Source organism: Vulpes vulpes, chromosome 15 (assembly GCF_048418805.1).
Source record: "Vulpes vulpes isolate BD-2025 chromosome 15, VulVul3, whole genome shotgun sequence".
Taxonomy (NCBI): Eukaryota; Metazoa; Chordata; class Mammalia; order Carnivora; family Canidae; genus Vulpes; species Vulpes vulpes.
In genome coordinates this window covers 3347384-3366256 of record NC_132794.1, presented here as the reverse complement: position 1 = coordinate 3366256, position 18873 = coordinate 3347384, and the positions used below count along the sequence as shown (strand labels likewise).

At 54.1% G+C, this 18873-nt stretch overlaps 1 protein-coding gene across 2 annotated transcripts in view; it reads left to right on the top strand.

Moving 5' to 3' along the window:
- Positions 1 to 18071, top strand: part of UBASH3A (ubiquitin associated and SH3 domain containing A) — a 43379-nt gene extending 25308 nt beyond the window's left edge. Inside the window, exons 8-14 of one of the 2 annotated variants that reach the window (XM_072739741.1) lie at positions 1577 to 1676; positions 6988 to 7110; positions 8928 to 9020; positions 11516 to 11660; positions 12343 to 12449; positions 14751 to 14860; positions 17495 to 18071. In XM_072739741.1, coding sequence (XP_072595842.1) covers positions 1577 to 1676; positions 6988 to 7110; positions 8928 to 9020; positions 11516 to 11660; positions 12343 to 12449; positions 14751 to 14860; positions 17495 to 17632 — 816 coding nt within the window. In that variant the 3' untranslated portion in view covers positions 17633 to 18071. The remainder of the gene's footprint in view (positions 1 to 1576; positions 1677 to 6987; positions 7111 to 8927; positions 9021 to 11515; positions 11661 to 12342; positions 12450 to 14750; positions 14861 to 17494) is intronic. The other variant, XM_072739742.1, reaches the window with a different exon arrangement.
- Positions 18072 to 18873: the final 802 nt, after the last annotated feature.

The following is an 18873-nucleotide window of genomic DNA, read 5'->3' as shown; positions in this document are numbered from 1 at the left end:
AACTGTGCACGGGGACTTGGAAGGTCCCACAGGCTCAGAAGCACATTTCAGGCACACGTCGGCATGTGGTCAGACCCACCAAGAACGACGAGTGGGTTAAGCTGCTGGAGACTGACTCACCCAGATGGCCGTGGAGCTACGGGGGATGCTGGCCCCACGAGCACCATGAGGCAGGTGATGTCCCACCTTATCCTGCCAACAAACTCGGGGAAGTGCAGGAGAAAGCAGGCAGATGGGGCTCCATGCTGAGGAGGGCCATGTCTTGCCACCTCCCTTTCTTACCTCGCTCAGCAGCAAAGACAGACAAAATATCAGCTCCTTCATTTTCACCCTAAGTCCGGCCTCAAAGAGCTGTGAGGCCAGGGGTGGGGAGCGGGAGAAAAGGGTCCACCTGAGGAAAAGGAGCTGGGCAAGGACAAGCAGAGCACCAGCTAGAGCTCCCTCCTGCCCAGACGCCCTTCCCATTCCGGCTCTCCTTGGTGAGCTCGGCCAGCCCACCCCTGCTTACTGTATGTAACCATCCATCCCACTGACCTTGGCCTGTCCATCTCGGTGACCTTGGTCTGTCCTTCCCTGGTGACCTTGGCTCCAGGCATGACCAAGTTCCACGTCCCACCTGAGGTCCTCCCAGCCCACCTCCTGTGACAGGTACCGTCAGCTGTCTCTCATCCTCCTCTATGACTCATCTTTCCATGTTTGTCCTTTGGTCCCGGTGAGCCCTGAAGCTCCCTAAGTGGGGAGTCTGTGAGCTGAAGCTTGTGCCCCAGCCTCTGATATGCTTGCTCCCAGTACTCTGGGCCCCAGGATACGAACAGCAGTATCTATAGAGAGAGAAAATATGTAATATCTATTATACGATAATAAATGTGTATAGAAATAGAAAATGTTCCAAGACATCACTATGGAGGGATGAATGTTTGTGTCCCCTCAAAATTCATATTTTGAGATCCTAACCAGCAGTGTACCAGCATTAGGAGGTGGGGACCCTGGGAGGTGGTTAGGTCAGGAGGGTAGAGCCCCCATGATGGGGTTAGTGCCCTTATACAGGGACCCCACAGAGGTCCCTTGCCCCTTCCACCCCGTAAGGACCCAGCAAGAAGTTGACCCAGAAGAGGGCCCTCGCCCAATCGTGTCAACACCCTAATCTCAGATTTCCAGTCTTCAGAACAGTAAGAAATAACATCTGTCGTTTACGAGACCCAGTCTGTGGTGTTCTGTTACGGCAGCATGGAGGGACTAGGACAGCGGTAAGGACTTGGAAGAAACAGAAAGGTAGAAGAGTTGATGGACTCCGCATGCTATGGGATGTTCCTATTGCCTGTCATTTCCTTGGTAGTGTCATGATGCCCAGGAAATACAAAGTTGCTAGAAATGAAAGAGAGTTCCACCTGCAATTCCTAATCTTCTTTCATTGCAAGACGGTGTCCTTTGGTGAAATGGGCTGTAGCCACTGAGGAAGGAAGGAAGAGATCCCGTTTGTAGGCCACCTGTCGGATGGTGAGGGGGAGGTGCCCGCTGAATTAAGTCGAAGAATGCAGATGTGAAATTGCACGTGTCTTTCCTTCCACCACCTCAGGCCACGATAGCGAGGAGGAGCGTTCTGGTGGTGCGCCACGGGGAGAGAGTGGATCAAATCTTCGGGAAGTCGTGGCTACAGCAGTGCTCCACTCCTGACGGTAGGTAACGTCCTGGAAGAGTCTAAACCCAGGAAGTAGATGGATCTAACAAATGGCACCCCTTCTCGGCTTCCTGAGCCAGATCTCCCATGGCACCATTCTTTTTTTTTTTTTAATAAATTAATTTTTATTGGTGTTCAATTTACCAACATACAGAAAAACACCCAGTGCTCATCCCGTCAAGTGTCCCCCTCAGTGCCCGTCACCCATTCCCCCCCACCCCCCGCCCTCCTCCCCTTCCACCACCCCTAGTTTGTTTCCCAGAGTTAGGAGTCTTCATGTTCTGTCTCCCTTTCTGATATTTCCCAACATTTCTTTTCCCTTCCTTTATATTCCCTTTCACTATTATTCATATTCCCCAAATGAATGAGAACATACACTGTTTGTCCTTCTCCGATTGACTTACTGCACTCAGCATCATACCCTCCAGTTCCATCCACGTTGAAGCAAATGGTGGGTATTTGTCATTTCTAATGGCTGAGGAATATTCCATTGTATACATAAACCACATCTTCTTTATCCATCATCTTTCGATGGACACCGAGGCTCCTTCCACAGTTTGGCTATTGTGGACATTGCTGCTGGAAACATCGGGGTGCAGGTGTCCCGGCGTTTCATTGCATCTGCATCTTTGAGGTAAATCCCCAGCAGTGCAATTGCTGGGTCGTAGGGCAGGTCTATTTTTAACTCTTTGAGGAACCTCCACACAGTTTTCCAGAGCAGCTGCACCAGGTCACATTCCCACCAACAGTGCAAGAGGGTTCCCCTTTCTCTGCATCCTCTCCAACATTTGTTGTTTCCTGCCTTGTTAATTTTCCCCATTCTCACTGGTGTGAGGTGGGATCTCATTGTGGTTTTGATTTGTATTTCCCATGGCCCCATTCTTGAGAGCGACTCCGCAGAGCTAATGTATGTGGCAGGGGCACGTGCTCCATCTTTCGCCCCGGGCATTGTCCATGTGCGCTGAGTGCGTACGCCGTCTGTAAGCACCTTGCTGCAAATGCTTTGTGGGAGATGGAGGAATGGTTACCGATAGGAAGCAGCCTGCTGGTGTGACGCACGGACGGTCACCTTTACTCTGGATGCACACATAGTGGTAGTGGTTCGTGAGAGCAGCATTGAGAGCATGTCACTGTGCCCTGCAGTCTCTGAACTCACCTGCTGGCATGACCCTATCTCCCAGGCTCATTGCTGCACTGCCGTGGTCACTTGTCTACAATATTTAACTGTCCCACTCAATTCACAGACATATTTGAACATGCAACTTCACCCCCCGGATGCCGAGAACTAAGTAGGGACCGTGCTTGTGAATACAGCAAACCCACAAGCCGTCTCTCCACATCTGTGCCAATGCACGTGCCTTAATGGAAAGCCCAGCACCACTATTTCTAAGCCATAGCTAACTGTATAAATGAAGATACTGAATGAGCATAGTGAGATTCGCAGTAGCTGGGCTAGCTCAGCTCTTTTGGAATTCCTCCCAGAGCCCAGCAGGCCGAGAAGAAGGGGAAATGCTTAGGCAAAACCATTGGCAGGTGCTCAGCCCACAGCAGGAAAATTCTGAGCAGACTACATCATGACCGGGACGCCTGGGTGGCTCAGAGGTTGAGTGTCTACCTTTGGCCCAGGGCGTGATCCTGGAGACCTGGGATCGAGTCCCACGTCGGGCTCCCTGCATGGAGCCCGCTTCTCCCTCAGCCTATGTCTCTGCCTCTCTCTCTTGCTGTGTCTCTCATGAATAAATAAATAAAAATATGTATGATACCACTTCATCTTTATCCACTCACCTATCAATGGATAAGTAGGCTGCTGCCATAATTTGGTTGTTGTAAATAATGCTGCAATAAACATTAGGGTGCATGTATCCCCTCAACTTAGTGTTTTTTGTGTTTTGGAGATAAATACTCAGTAGAGCAATTACTGGATCATAGGTAGCTCTATTTTTAATTTCGTGAGGAACATCCATACTGTCTTTCACAGTAGCAGTGAAACTTTCACCAGTTTGTGTTCCCAATAAGAGTGCATGAGGGTTCCTATTTCTAGGCATCCTTGCCAACGATTGTTGAGTTTTTGACGTTAGCCGTTCTGACAGGTGTGAGGTGGTATCTCATTGTGATTTTACTTTGCATGTCCCTGATGATGAGTGATGTGGAGCATCTTTTCGTGTGTCTGTTGGCCATCTGGATGTCTTCTTTGGATAAATGTCTGTTCATGTCTTTTGCCCATTTTTTAACTTGGGCCTTTTTGTGTTGAGTTCTAGAAGTTCTTAGATATTTGGATACCTACTCTATTGGATATATCATTTGCAAATCCCTTCTCTCACTCAGTAGGATGCCTTTAATTCTGTTGGTTGCTTCCTTTGCTGTGCAGAAAATTTCACCATGATGTAGTCCTAATAGTTTCCTTTTGGTGGTGTTTCCCTGTGGAAACAGGTTGTGTAACAAACAGATTGTTCTCTATAGTAAAGAGCCTGTTGGTTGGTTTGCATCTCTCTGTTTTCTTCCCTTTGCTCCTTTGTTTTGTTTCTTAAATTAAATGTGAGAGTGAAGTCATATGGTAGATCTTTCTCTAACTTAGTTCACACAACACAATACTCTTTAGCTCCATCCGTGTCACTGCAAATGGCAAGATTTCATTCTTTTTGAGGGCTGAGTAATATCCCATGTTTTATATATATCCCACTTCCTTATCCATTCACCAGTCATTGAACCCTTGTCTCCTTGCATAATTTGGCTATTGTAGATAACACAGCTATAAACATTGGGGTGCACGTATACCTATGAAATCAGCCATAAAAAGGAATGAATTCTTGCCATTCACAGCAACATGGATGGAGCTAGAAAGTATAATGCTAAATGAAATAAGCCAGTCAAACAAAGACAAATACCATAGGAAGGGGATTAAGAGGCATAAACTTCCAGGTATAAAAAAAAATACGTCATGGAGATAAATGCTGCAGCATAGAAAATATAGCCAACAATATTATACTTATGTTGTAGAATGACTAATGGTGACTATAATTATCTTAGTGAGCACTGAGTAATGTAGCTAATTGTTAGATCATTATGTTGTTCACCTGAAAGTAATATAACATTGTATGTCAATGCCTCAATAATAAAATAGAAATAAATAAAATAAAATAAAATATAAAGCATAGTTGTTGGAGACAAATAAATAAATAAAAATATTTTTTTAAAAAAGATTACATCATGACCAAACGTATCTGCAAGGACCCATGAAGTGATGCTCTGGTTGTCTCTGTAAAACAAGATCGATCAGAGACACAAAGGCTCAGGATAGAAACAATAGGACAAGAGGTGGATAGGAGGTGAACTGGCATTCACACGTGCAGTTAGAAGAAACTTTCTTGTAGGACAATGGTTGGAACCGCAGACTGAAATGGCACCCCACGTCAGCGTGCGTGTGGTGGTGGGGTGAGAACCCACATGAAACAACCAGCCCCCGAAGCAGTTATGGGACGTCATGGGAAGAGGAAGAATATTGGTCCTCCAGACAAAAGACTGAGTCACCTCCAGGGGAGATATTTTAAGGTAACAGAGAATCCCAGCTTGAAAGAGGCTCCTGGTGGCTCTTTGTACCAGTCAAAGCCGCCCTTGATGCAGTGAATACTGACAGCCTAATTTGTCCGAATCCTACATATCACATGTTTAATCCATTACAATGGGATGTTCGGGGGTGCTTCCAGCCTCTCCTCTGAGTCTCCTCATTTCTGCTCACTTCTGGGCTACATACCCACACCTTGCATGGCCAGGTCACCCCCCTGCACCTGTAAGCTCTACACCATCAGAATCTAACGTTGCTCCAGGTCCTTGTTTTCTTCTGGGCTTTCTCTGCCTCTCATGGATAGAGTCAATGAGAACAAGATACCCACATGGCGCTGGTTCACCTTTTGTGGATCATAGATGCCTTTGAGAATATAACACAGTTGACTGACCTTCTCTTGGGAAAAAAAAAAAAATTCACTTTTCCCAGCCAACACGATGTATATTTTGGCATTTAATGAAGGCCTTTCTTCGAACAACGTCTCTGCCAATGGAAGTTCCAGGGAGGGAGCTTTCAGGAAAATCATGCATGGACTAGAAAAACCAAGGCGTTCAAAGTAGCAGGCTGCCTCCCTGTGTTCGTGAAGGACTGGGCTGGCATGCTCCAGGCAGGGCATGCGACAGGGCCTTCCCCGGATATACAGCAGGTCTCAGACAAAGATGACTCGGTTGCTAGAATCTGCTGGCCGCCAGGAGGCTTGGGATTGCTTGGGAGGACGTGAGAGCTGGACATAGTATAGCGTCCTCTGCAGGGGTGATGGATAATTACGGCGAGCTCAGGCTTACCACTTGTTGACCACTTCCCCTGAGCCAGGCCCTGGGGTCCGGGCATTATCACAGTGATTCATTGTAACAGCCTTATCATTTCCCCTCTTCACTGATAAGGGAGATTCAGTCAGTTGCCTCTAATCACACAACAAGTAACTGATGGTGCCAGGATTTGCACCAGCCTGTCGGGTCGTGGAGCTCAAGGTCAAACGCAGAGTGAACCTCTGCAGCCTCTAGATGGAGGGTGGGGGGAGTCCCCGCGGAGGCTCCTCATTTCCAGGTGTGCCTCAGCAATCGGCTCAACAACACACAACGCAGGAGCATCCCGGCCCTGTGTACTCGGTCCCCGGAGACAATATGACCCACTGTCAGCTCTGGGGGTCTTTAGAATTTCGCCTCCGCAATTAATGGCAACTTGGGATTCCTGTCAAGTTAAGCTAAATCAGTAATGGAGACACTCCATTCTTAATCAGGAAGAATTGTATTGAGTGAATCTTTGGGAGGCGTCACCAGGGGACAAAGAGGGCGTCGTGTTTCCGGAGGCTAAAACCTGTGTTTTCTGTATTTGAAGAAACGTGTGCTCAGGAAAGCACCAATATCTCACCAGTTGAATCCACCTCACAGAGCACATGCGAGAAAAAACACAGCTGAGGGACGCCTGAGTGGCTCAGCGGTTGAGCATCTGCCTTGGGCTCAGGGCGTGATCCCAGGGTCCTGGGATCGAGTCCCACGTCGGGCTCCCTGCGTGGAGCCTGCTTCTCCCTCTGCCTGTGTCTCTGCCTCTCTCTCCGTGTGTCTCATGAATAAATAAATAAAACCTTTAAAACACACACACACACACACACACACACACACAGTTGACAACGATTTAAGTGAAAGCGATAGTCCTGCTTCCGATATGGGTCTGGATCTTATGGGGGTTTAAATGTGCCCTAGGTTGATGCGCGGATCTGAACGCCCGGTGTTTATTTATGCTGCAGGGAAGTACTACCGACCAGACCTGAACTTCCCCTACAGTCTGCCCAGAAGGAGCAACGGTATCAAAGATTTTGAAAATGACCCTCCGTTATCATCGTGTGGGATTTTCCAGTCCAGGATGGCGGGTATGTGTGGGGGTCATGCTAGCGGGGAGGTGGTAACAGTGATCACAGCGACGATCATCACCGATGCCTACCGGGCCCTGGCGACAGGCCCATGGAGGCCAGTGTTAGCTTCGTCCCCACTTTGCTGATGAGGACACTGAGGCACAGAGAGGTTAAGTCGGTTGCCCAAGGTCACGTAGCCAGCGAGTGGAAGTGCAGGGATTGGACCCAAGGGAAGTCAGGAGGAACAAAGGACAGGCACGGAAGGAACGAGAGTGGGGAGAAAAACCAACGACCACTGCGTACACTACGGATGTCAGTTTAAAAATTTAAAAAGCACATCCTCTCTTTGATTTTATTTCAAAATCTGTCAGTTTGGGCTTGTGCTTTATGTCTGGGGTTCTGGTTCCACATGAGCGGCTTTTTGGGCCAAAGAAGCCAATGAATTCATCCAGGCTTCCTTTAATGAATGAGGAAGAGAGGAAGGTGTGTGGGCCTGCGCGGGCCTGCTGATGGAGCCCAGGACCTGCGCTCCCGCGTCCCTGCAGGCAGTGGTCGGCCTCTCCTTGGTTCCGTAACAAAGTGCCAAAGGGGAGCGGCTTCACCAGCAGAGATTTATTCTCTCGAGGTTCTGGAAGTCCAAGTTCTCCCAAGGCCGTGAGGGCGTCCACTCCAGGCCCCTCACCTTGGTGTGTGGACACCTCCCTGTGCACCTGCTGTCTCTATGTCCAAACCCCCTCTTTTACAAGGACAGAGTGGATTAGAGTCCCCCTAGGGACCTCACTGCAGCTTGACCACCATTAGGAAGACACCGAAGAAGGTCACACGGGGAGGACCCCAGCATGTGAATTTGTGGCAACACAGGCCAGCCCGTGACAGCTTCCTCTACAGCCACACTGCCCTTGGCTCCGTGCATATATCCTACTGAGAAGATCCCCTTCTTTCCCAAGAATAGGGCCCTCTAATTTTGTGACATGGAATGTGGCCTCCAAGCTTGTCCTTCCATGAGCCTCGAGTAGTCTGAGTTCCCCGTTGCTGCAGCACCGATTGCCACAACCTTAAACCTGCTCCGTAGGGTGGGAGCCTGGGCACGGTGTGGCTGGGTTGTCCACTCGGGATCTCCCAGCCTGAGAGCCAGCTGTCAGCTGGGCTGAGCTCCCATCTGGAGGCTCCTGGAAGCACTTCCAGTTTCTCCCAAAAGGTTGTCGGGGGGGGATCCTGTTCCATGGGGCTGTAGGACTGAAGGCCTCATTCCCCTGCCGGCTGTCAGCAAAGGGCAGCACTCAGCGCCCGGCACCCTCCACGTTCCCTGCCGCATGGCCCCCTCCATCTCTGAGGCCAGCAATAGGGAATCTCTTGCATGTCGGATACCCGTGTTTTTTTCCTTTGGAGAAGGAGAGGGAGAGAGAGAATCTTAAGCAGACTCCCTGCTGAGTATGGAGCCCCTGACACGGCTCGATCTCATGACCCTGACATCATGACTTGAGCCGAAATCAAGAGTCAGATTCCTAACTGACTGAGCCACCCAGGCACCCCTCAAATCCCTGTACTTCTGAATCTCTCTGGCTTCTCTTCTGTGACAGCTTGAGGAAAATCTCTGCTTTTAATGAGCTCACCTGAATGGTGACAACCCCCTCCTGCCAAATGACACAATGCAGACCCAGCAGTGCCACTTCATCTCATTCACAGCTTCCAGCCACACTCAAGGGGCTGACGGGGTTGTGCACACCAGGGGGTGGGACTCCTGGGGCCACTTAAGGTCCTGCCTACCGCAGGTATGAGCCACCCATGGGAGGCTACAGTTACAAAGAGGTGTTTCCCCACCTGCTGTTTTCCAGGGGAAGCACTACTGGACAGTGGCATCAGAGTCACCTCCGTCTTCACCTCCCCAGCCCTCCGCTGTGTGCAGACAGCCAAGCACATCCTGGAAGGTCGGTGAGAACCGCAGTGAGCTCTCACGTAGCCTTGACCTTGTGGTTATTCTCCACGGGCAGAGGGGAGTGAATGGGGTAAGATTTGGACGAGTGGCGACACGTGGCCAAGTAGGGCACAAGAGGGTCACAAAGCAGCCCTCCAGGAGCTGTTGGCAGGCACTGAGCCTGTCAACCTTTCTGGAATGCCAGGATTGTAACTGAGTGCCAGGAGCCTGTCATCACGCTGTCCACCTTGGGCCTGCATCTGCCATATGTGTTAAAAAAAAAAAATCTGAGGAGGGGCAGTCAGAACCCAGAGTTCTGGGAATGGCTATGGTGCCTTTTGAGCCCAAAGCCCGTGGCTCTTACCAGGGCAAGGGGATCGGCTACTGGGAGCTGCCCAGCACCATCAAAGGCTGGTGTCCATTGGGAAGCCACCGGCAGGCCTCCTGCAGCTTCGGCCTGCAGGAAAAAAGAAATTTCTTGCCAGAGAAGGGCAGCCTGTTCTGGGGACCTTGGTTCTGCACCTCCCGCTGGACCCCTGCCCTGCCCTCTTGTGTGGGGAAGGGGGGGCGTGATGTAGTTCACAGGGCAGTAGCACAGGCCGCTGCTCCACAACGGAGGGACGGAAGGCAAAGCAAGTGGACACAGACGCAGCAGGTGTGCAAACGTGGGGAGGGGGCTTGCCTCCACTTCCTCAGAGACAGAGGGAGTCGGGCCCGCAGCCGGAAGTGAGGACGGGAAGGCCTTCTGGAGGTTTGGGGCGCCGAGGTGCTATGACATACCTGTCAGGTCACGGTGGGGAGATGGAGGATGGCCACCGGGCGGCCCGACGAAGGGCCCACCGAGGTCAGCGAGCACGACTTTACATGGAGACCCGCCCACCAGCTGGGCCTGGGGCTTTCCTGCGGACACGGATGTGGGGGGCAGGTGGACAGCTGGATCTCACGACGGGCGGGCTTGAGAAGTGCGATGAAAAGCTCCCAGAAATATTCCCTGGTGGGGATGACGTCAACACCTCTAATAGGATCCCCGATGGACTTTGAGTCCTTGTTGTTATCATGATGCCCGAGGGAGTCACGAGCTTGTAAAGCCCGCATCCCTTCAGAAAGAGGAGGGCGCTCAGCCTTCTTCCCGGGTCCTGGAAGCATCAGGACGTGTGAGATGCTAACCTGCTACCCTTAATTTCAATGCTGTGTCAGTGGCCGTCTGGATGGACCGTTTCCCAAAGCGTGACCCACTCTGGCTGCAAGGTGGCTCCCCAGAAGGGGTGGCCACATCCATCTGGGAACTTCTCCCACTGTTCCTTCACGTGACCTATTCACGGTGGACACGGGTGCTCCACAGGCTAGAGAGAGCTCAGGAGTCTGGTTAGACCATGGAGCTCCCTACCTAAGCGTGCTCTGTCTGGCAAAGGAACCTGCTCCACGGACCTGGGATGCAATTTGGGAACAGATTTTATTCCCAACAGTTGAGCTTAATGACATTTGCTCCACTTCAAATGAAAACATTCCTCATAGGCCCTGCTCACAGAGCTGGCCTTACATCACAGGTCTTCTAGTCGAGGTACGAAATGCTCGGGAGGGGTAGCTGGGAGAAGTCAGGTGTCCTGAGGGACCTTCGCCTTCTGCGCAGTCTGGGCTGTTTGTCAAAGTGGTGCCTCAATGTGACTAATGTGCTCCCCAATCCTTTCCATGGATTATTGGGTTGGCCAATGTGGTGTGCTCTCGCCCTTGGCCGAGGACCGGACCCGGTGCTGGTCTGGCTGTAGAGTTGTATTGGACCATCAAGGTGAGCACCAGGGTGAGCCCAGCACTGGTGGTGGCTCACAGTCCTGGTCCCTTCCTGACGGACAGGCATCACCGCTCCTCGGATACCTCCCAACAGCCCGGTGGGTTTTGACTCAGAAATAGCATGGCTAAAAATAAATAAATAAATAAAATTTAAAAATTAAAAAAAAAAATAGCATGGCTGTGAGTAATCACAGAACAATACTTGCCAAGAAAGAAAAAAATATGCCACTTTTTAAAAAAGATTTATTTATTTATTTATTTGGGGAGAGGGAGGGGCAGAGAGAGAAAATCTCAAGCGGACCCCCACCCCCGAGTGTGGAGCACAATGTGGGGTTCAGTCTCATGACCCTGAGACCATGACCTGAGCCAAAATCAAGAGTGAGATGCTTGGGATACCTGGGTGGCTCCATGGTTGAGCATCTCCCTTTGGTTCAGGGCATGATCCTGGAGTCCCGGGATCGAGTTCCGCATCGGGCTCCCCACATGGAGCCTGCTTCTCCCTCTGCCTGTGCCTCTGCCTCTCTCTGTGTCTGTCATGAATAAATAAATAATTTTTTTTTAAAAAAAGAGTCAGATGCTTAACTGACTGACCCACCCAGGTGCCCCCTCACCCCAAAAAAAAACACTTTTTTTTTTAAATGGGTATAAGAAGAGACTCACTTACATGAAAAGCAAACTGAACTTGGAAGGTGACAAACACTCGTATTCTGTTGGCTACAGAGCTCAAACTGGAGAAAAAAATTAAGATAAGAGTGGAACCCGGAATCTTTGAGTGGACAAAGTGGGAGTCCGGCAAAACCACCCCGACCCTCATGACCCTGGATGAGCTGAAAGAGGCGGATTTCAACGTGAGCACGGATTATAGGTATGCCGTCCCCTCGCTGTCTGCCCGGGGCGGGGGTGCTTCTCTGGGTCTCGTTCAAGAAGGCATAGCCACACCACTTGTTAAAGATGGTGAGGAAGCCTGCATTGGAGGGGAGGGCGCTGCACGGGGGAGCAGAATGGGACCGGCTGCAGCATAACGAGGACGAGTGGGGGTGTTAGCAGTAGAGCGGGGTGGGGGTGCAAAGGTATTGTGGGGGGGAACGCTCCATAAACTGCCCCAGCAGCAGCTTGCGGAAGGCAGGCCAGAGTGCCGGGACATCACCTGGGGGTGGCGGGGCACGGAGAGGGGGGTTGCTCAGGTATGGAGGGGGAGCCCATACCACGGGGAGGGGGCTCTGGTTTTACGGTGTTCGCCGGAGTCTTGCTACTGAGTCTACACAGTTGGACACGGAAGCCCAGCCGCGGGCCCGGGAGACGCGGGCTCCAGGAGCCTGGCTGGGGTGCGGTCGGGGAGCCAAGTTCCCTCATCCTCTGCCCGTGGCCGACTCTTCGCCATCACAAAACCCTCCTGGTACTCGGGGAGGGCGCTGCTGGAGATCGGACGCCGGTGCTTTGCGGGTTGGGGGCCCCTCGAGGAGCGGTCCCCGGGCCGGGCTTCTCCTTCTCCAGGGGCCGCCGGCACGCGGGCCACGGCGTGGCAGGCTCCTCTCTGTCCTCCTCAGGCCTGCGTTTCCTCTCGCCTCCCTCCTGCCAGCCGAGAGCTACGACGAGTATGTGGACAGGTGTGCGGTGAGCGTACAGCACATCATCAGCACCTGCCCACGGGACGGTAAGTGCCTCCCCATCCCCGGCAGGGCCAGCAACACCCCCCCGCCCCAGGCACTGGCCCATTTTACGCACCTAGGAATGCCCCCCACCTCCTCCTGACCCCCGCCCCAACCGTGTTGCGTGGCGGCCTCTGCAGGAGCGAAGCGTGTAGGCACATGTCCCCTGCCGCCCCGGGGACCCGATTCCAAGACTGAGAGCCGACGGGACCCGGGACAGCGGGTCAGCACAAACCACGCACATCTGCTTCCTAGGGAACGAGAGCCTAAGGACGGAAGAGCCAGGTGTCAGGTCGCGTTTGAATGCCGCTTGGCACGGGGCGTCCGTACGCGCAGATGGTTGGGACCATCAGAAAAATTTCAATGTGGAATCTGAGTGTGGAAATACCCAAGAAACCGAGTGGATCCTGTTAGGTGTGACGGGGGGTGGGGGGAGTCCTCACGTGGAAGGGCCAGGGCAGGGGCGTGCCCGGACGGTGGGCGACGTGCGAATGTCACAGTGCGCGGCTCCAGGATGCCTCGGGCCCACCTTCGGGCCTCTCTGGGGATCTTCGGAATTGTCCATAGTAAAAAAAAAAAAAAAAAAAAAGTTGAAAACTAACCCTTAAAAAAATGTAAGTTGGCGAGCGTGTCTGGTTGGTCAGCGCTGAGTCGGACAGCAGTGGAACGCCGCGGGGAAAACCTACGTGGAGGAGGCGCACGCGCTCCCCTCGGGGAGTCCGGATATTTATTGTTGGGGAAAGGAGCACGACATCTGGAATATTAGGAATTTTGAAGAACGTGAAGAGGCGTCTGGTAGGCGGTGAGAGGCCGCCGGGCCCGCCTCCCCTGCCCTGGGTCCTGCCCACCCCTCACCCCAAGATGCAGGCGGAGGCGTCGTTGGCAGGGGTCGACTGTCTGGGCTCTCAGGGATGGCAGAGCACCTGGCCTCCCCGAAGAGCCGCTGGCGCCCCTGCGGGACGCGCTCCCAGGCTCCCTGCGGGGAGGCACCCGAACCTCGCCGTAGCCGGCGCCCCCAATTTTGCCTGGCTGGCACCCTGGGAAGCCTACTATCGGAAACCACATCTCAGTGGCATTTGGTTGATTACCGAAGTCCCATTCGTCCCCGAGACCACATCGAGGCACCATAGGACGAAGATGACGTCGGAGCCATCCCTGCCGGGCTGGGACCCTGCCTCCACCCAACACCCTCCAGCTGATGACTCCAAGCCTGTCCTGAGCTGAGATTTGGTGTCCCCGGGATGCTCTGCCCCCCTGAGGACCCCATAGAGGGGCGAGCCTTCCGGAACACGCGCGGGGATCTGCTCTAGCAGCTCCAGCACCCACGGGGCCCCGTGTGGGTTCTGCTCACCCGCACGGGGAACACGGCCCCTCTGGCCCCCGTGCCCGATGCGGAGGACGAGCAGGATTTGGAAGCAAACAGCGACCCAGAGGGGAGCGCGTGAGCAAGGCGGGAGGGGGACCGGTGTGGCAGGCAGCAGAGGGGGAATGGAAAACTCAGGTGGGCTGGAGGGTGAAAGCCAACACCTGCAGGTCCCCGTGCAGGGGGCCCTTCCCAGGCGTCACCTGCTAACTGCCCACCGCCCTGAGCAGACAGTGACCCTCGTGACTTGGAAGCCCGGAGGGCTGAAGCCCGCCTGCCCAAGTCACCGAGAGTCCAAGCTGGTCCAAGCTGCGCGTCCCCGCCCCAGACGGCATCCTGGCCGCTGCACCGTGACTTCAGAGGCTGAGGCTACAGGAATGAACAGGAAAACACATCAGGGCTTCGGCCACGTTGGAGAACTTGGAGTCGAGTTAGGAGGCAGGCAGCGTGAACGGATTGTTCTGCATCCGCCCTCGCCTGCCGCGGAGGCCCGCCCCCGACCCCGTCCCCCAGGTAGATCCAGTGGTTCCCCCGGGCCGGAGACTCACTCCACCCATGGACTCAAGCGCGAGGCATCAGCAGGCTCATGGTGGCCACCTGGCTGCCCACTCTCTAGCTAAGGGACCCGGCCCGGCCGGCAACCACCACTGCGTCCTGCAAGAGGCGGAGGCTTAGATCACGGTGCAGTCCCACCCCCGAAGCTCACGGCAGGCGCCGACACCCCCAGACCGTGTCCGAGGATGTGATGTGCCCCAGACTACACACACGCAGTTACCTGCCTGCCACACTGCCTCCTACCCGGGGCCTCTCAAGGCTTTGTGCGCCACAAGGTGTTTCCCCCAACAACTCTGGAGACCCTTGTTTTGTTTTGTTTTTTTTAAAAAGGAAAAGAAAAAGGCACTCCACATGCCTCATGTGACCCCAAGGTGTTCTCTCTCTCCAGTGGGCGTCACCCTGATTGTGAGCCACGGCTCGGCACTGGACTCCTGCACGCGCCCACTCCTTGGGCTGCCGCCCCGGGACAGTGGAGACTTCGCCCAGCTAGTGAGAAAGGTACGTGCCTGCCCCCTTCCTCTTTGGGCCAGGAAATCCGGCACCCCGAGCACACAGGGTCATCGTGCTTCCTACTCAGAGTGAAAACAGGAGTCGGGCCCACCCAGGGCAGCAGGGACCACCCCACCCACCCCGTCTCCTGAGAATGTGCACACCTGCTCTTCTGCAAAGGGCAGCCCTGAGCGGGGGGCTGACGGGAGCAGTTTATCATCTTTAACATCATTATGGCAACTTTGGCCATTTGCTGCCCACATAATATAAAAAATTTAAAATATATATATATATATAATAAGACCTGGTGATCCCTGGAAGTAGTTGAACAAATGGTCCAGGGAGGAGTAAGCCATGTGGACGCCAAGAGAAAGGACAGCTGCTGGCCTGGCTTGTTCTGGGGACTCGAGGGCCGGGGGCTGGAGGACAGAGAGGAAGCCACACCCTCTTGCCTTCGGAGTCAGGCCACCATGGAACACACAGGCCTTGCAGGAGCCTGCGTTCCCCGGGCCGGGCAGGGCTACGCAGATGCTTACGGGGGACCCGCATGTAGAGGACAGTGGGAACTTTGCACCAGCCGGATGACCATCGCCCAGAGGTCGGTGAGATGAATTAAGGCAGACACACGAGCGGCTCAGCCCCACCCCCTGCTCCTGCCCTGAGCATCTACTCAGGGCCAGACGGAGCCTACTGTCCTTGTCCTTTTTAAATCAATTGACTGATGATCTTGAGGCTGGGAGTGCAGCGGTACAGACAACAGCTGTGATGGGACATGGGTCCCTGAGCTGGTTCCTTGGGCAACATTGTCACAGGATCATGAGCGGCCACCGCTTGTTTGCAGAGGGACAGACCCCAGGCCCCGCCAGCCAGCACCGGCTCTGTGCCTGTGCAAAGTCCTTGGCTCTCGGAGCCCGGCCCTGCCTGCCGGTGAAAGCCCGGTCCCCCCTCACGTGGGGGGTGAGTCAGAGCACCCTACCTGCATGCACTTTCCCTCTTCTCGTTCAGCTTCCTCTGGCCCCGAGTGGAAGCATGAGTCCCCTCCAAAGTATCTCCAAGGTGGGGCTTCCCAACTGTGACCCAGATATTCCCAAGCCCTTCGGGGTCCTGGGCCACCAACTGAATATAGGGCTCGAGCCTCCAGGCCATGCTGGGTGATGATGGATTTTTCTGGGGGTTCTCCTGGTGGCCCCTGCACCATCTGCTCCCCAAGTGCTGCTCTTGCCCCTGTGGAGCTGTCTCCCTCTGTGTGTTCCCACGCTGCACGCTCCTGATCCTGCACCCCTCCCCAGGGTCCCTGGGGCTTCAGGTCACCTGCATGACGGCCACCCTACATGTGCCAGTTGCTGACGGAATGGCAAATCTGGTGCTATTGCAAAACCCCATTAGTCTTTGCGGCCAGATTTCCACCCTCTCCCCCAATCTTTGGCCTCCGCTTCTCAAGATGCCAGCCTTGAACTTCCAAATTCCCACGACTTTCTTGTCCTGACCGTTTGGTGTCCACACACCCCCACCTCCAAATAAGCTGGACTTGCTGCACGTATCAGAAATTTACCAAGGGGCCCTGGGCACCACCGACCTTCAAATCAAGGGCAGGTGGAAACAGACTGTTCTCAACTGTCCCTTGCCTACCACACGGTGCTGCCCCCACATGTACACACGCACACACACGTGCACACATAGACACATTCACACGTGTGCACATATGCATGCATGCACATACTTGCACACATACATACCCACGTGCACACGTACACACATGTGCACATATATAAGTGCACACAGCCATCCATACATACATGTACGTGCATGCATACACATTACACACATAGACACACGTGCACACATTCACACATGTGCACAGTGCATGCTTGCACACCTGAGCACGTGTATGCACATACACATATGCACACATAATCGTACATACATGTGCGTGCATACACACATACATGTATACACATGTGCACGCACACACACACACAGTCTCTCTAAGCAGGAGAGAGCGTCCTGAGTCACTACCAGCCTCCATGGACGGCCCTGCTTGCTGGAATTTCTGCAAACTTTCTCTCACCAAGGAATTTCCAGGCATCAAAAGAGAGAAGACAAAAAAGAAAGCAAAACATGCAAACTGCAAACAAAAAGCCTTAGAAAAAAAAATCTACACGAACACTTTCATTTTGCAGATGAAGAGGTTGAGGTCTGAAGTTTCATTTACTGGTTTTTTTCCGGGCTCTGAACGTAATGCCGGTACCTTTCTGTGATGCTAAATTTGAGAAAGCAAGTCAGTCCTCGGGCCTGGGCTTCTCAGCCTGGGCCCTGCTGAGCTTCCGGCAGGTGCTTCCGTGTCGGGGGGCACGGCCTCCCTGAGCGCTGCAGGCTGTTAGCGGGACCCCTGGCCCCTGCCCCTGCCAGCAGCACCCCAGTGTGACCAGCAATAACGTCCGCAGGCGTTTCCCCGTCCGTGGGAGGGGGCCGCCCCAGGACGGCTGCGTGAGCCGCGGGCATGTGGCTAAGGCAGCCCTGCCAGCGTGGACCCATGACGCCCGCCTCCTGGCCCAGCAGGACCTGCCGCTGGGCTTTAGAGTGACCGTAAAATCGATTGACCTGCCATGAAATATTAACAAGTGATTACAAACTCCGTCCTAGATTCCTTCTCTGGGCATGTGCTTCTGTGAAGAAAATAAAGAGGAAGGCAAATGGGAATTGGTGAACCCTCCCGTGAAGACGCTGACCCACGGCTCGAACTCGGCGTTTAACTGGCGGAACTGGCTGGTGGGCCGCTAGGCGCCGCGTCCACGCTCCGCTCGGTGCCGCCGTGAGCGCACCAAGCTCTTGGCGGAGCCCGGGCGGTGCCGGCATCCGACGGTGTCCGACGCTCCCTCGATGTGATTTGTTGATGCACGAAATGCACTTTTAGATCCCCGGATGTTCGCCATCGGAGGTCACCGCTGCAGCTGCCACTGGTGGACTGTCACCCCGTGAGTGCAGCCCTCGTATCCTGGGGACCTGCCGCGTGGCCCGGAGGGAAGGAGCCACCGTGACCCACCACGGGGGACCGGATGGAGGTGCCCACTTTATTTCACGTGTTCTGATGAGCCGAGTTCCCTGTCGATGTCCTTGTTCTATTCCCATCACCTTCTGGTTCCCCCCCACACGGGCCCAAGGGGGTATAGAAGTCAATAAAATACAGCAGGAAACCACCCGCCTGCTGGAAATCGGGGAACCGCTGCTCGGTGTCTGCTCCTTGGTACTAGTGTCTCACTGCTGCAGGGACAAATCACCACGGAGCAGCCATTAGGGATGACACACAGTTTTAAAAACACGTGCACAGCTTAGTTCTGTTACAGCTCTGAGGGGGGGGCAGGGGGGGCAGGAAAAGACAGGTCGGGGGGCTGCCTTCCTCCCAGAGGCCCTGGCAGGTGGGGGCGTCTGGCCCCTTGCCCCTTGCCCTCCTGCCTCCTTCCGAAGCAGCAGCACCTGCAAGCACCAACCCCCTTCGCTTCCACCACCACGTGGCCTTCTGCCTCCGACCCCGTCCCCCTTTTGTAAGGTCTCTTGGGATTACAGGAGGCCAGTCTTCCAACTCCAGATCCACAGCTGAATCCCATCGGCACAGTCCCCCCCCACCTTTGCCCTGTAAGGGACACGATCACAGGTCTGGGATAAGGATGGATATGGCTTTGGGGCCAACTCTATCCCCTTTGCCCCACACATTGGGCTGCTTGTACCGGGGCCCTAGTATAAGGATGTGAGACACCCCCGCGCCCTCAGTGCAGGCCTGCCCCCAGCTTCGCCCTTTCCCCGTTTTGGTCCAGTGGAGGGGGAGGTGGCTTTGCAAATGGGGGGAGCATGTCCTGCCCTGACTCACAGAAGAGACCCACCAGCACGGGGACACCTGCCTGGATACCGTCAATCCAGTGGTGCCTGTGACTCTCGGACAGTTGGCCCAGATGGGTGATGGGGGAGTCTCTCCCGTGGCGTCCTCCCCCACTGCCCCCCACTGGTCACACCTGTCCCCACCACCA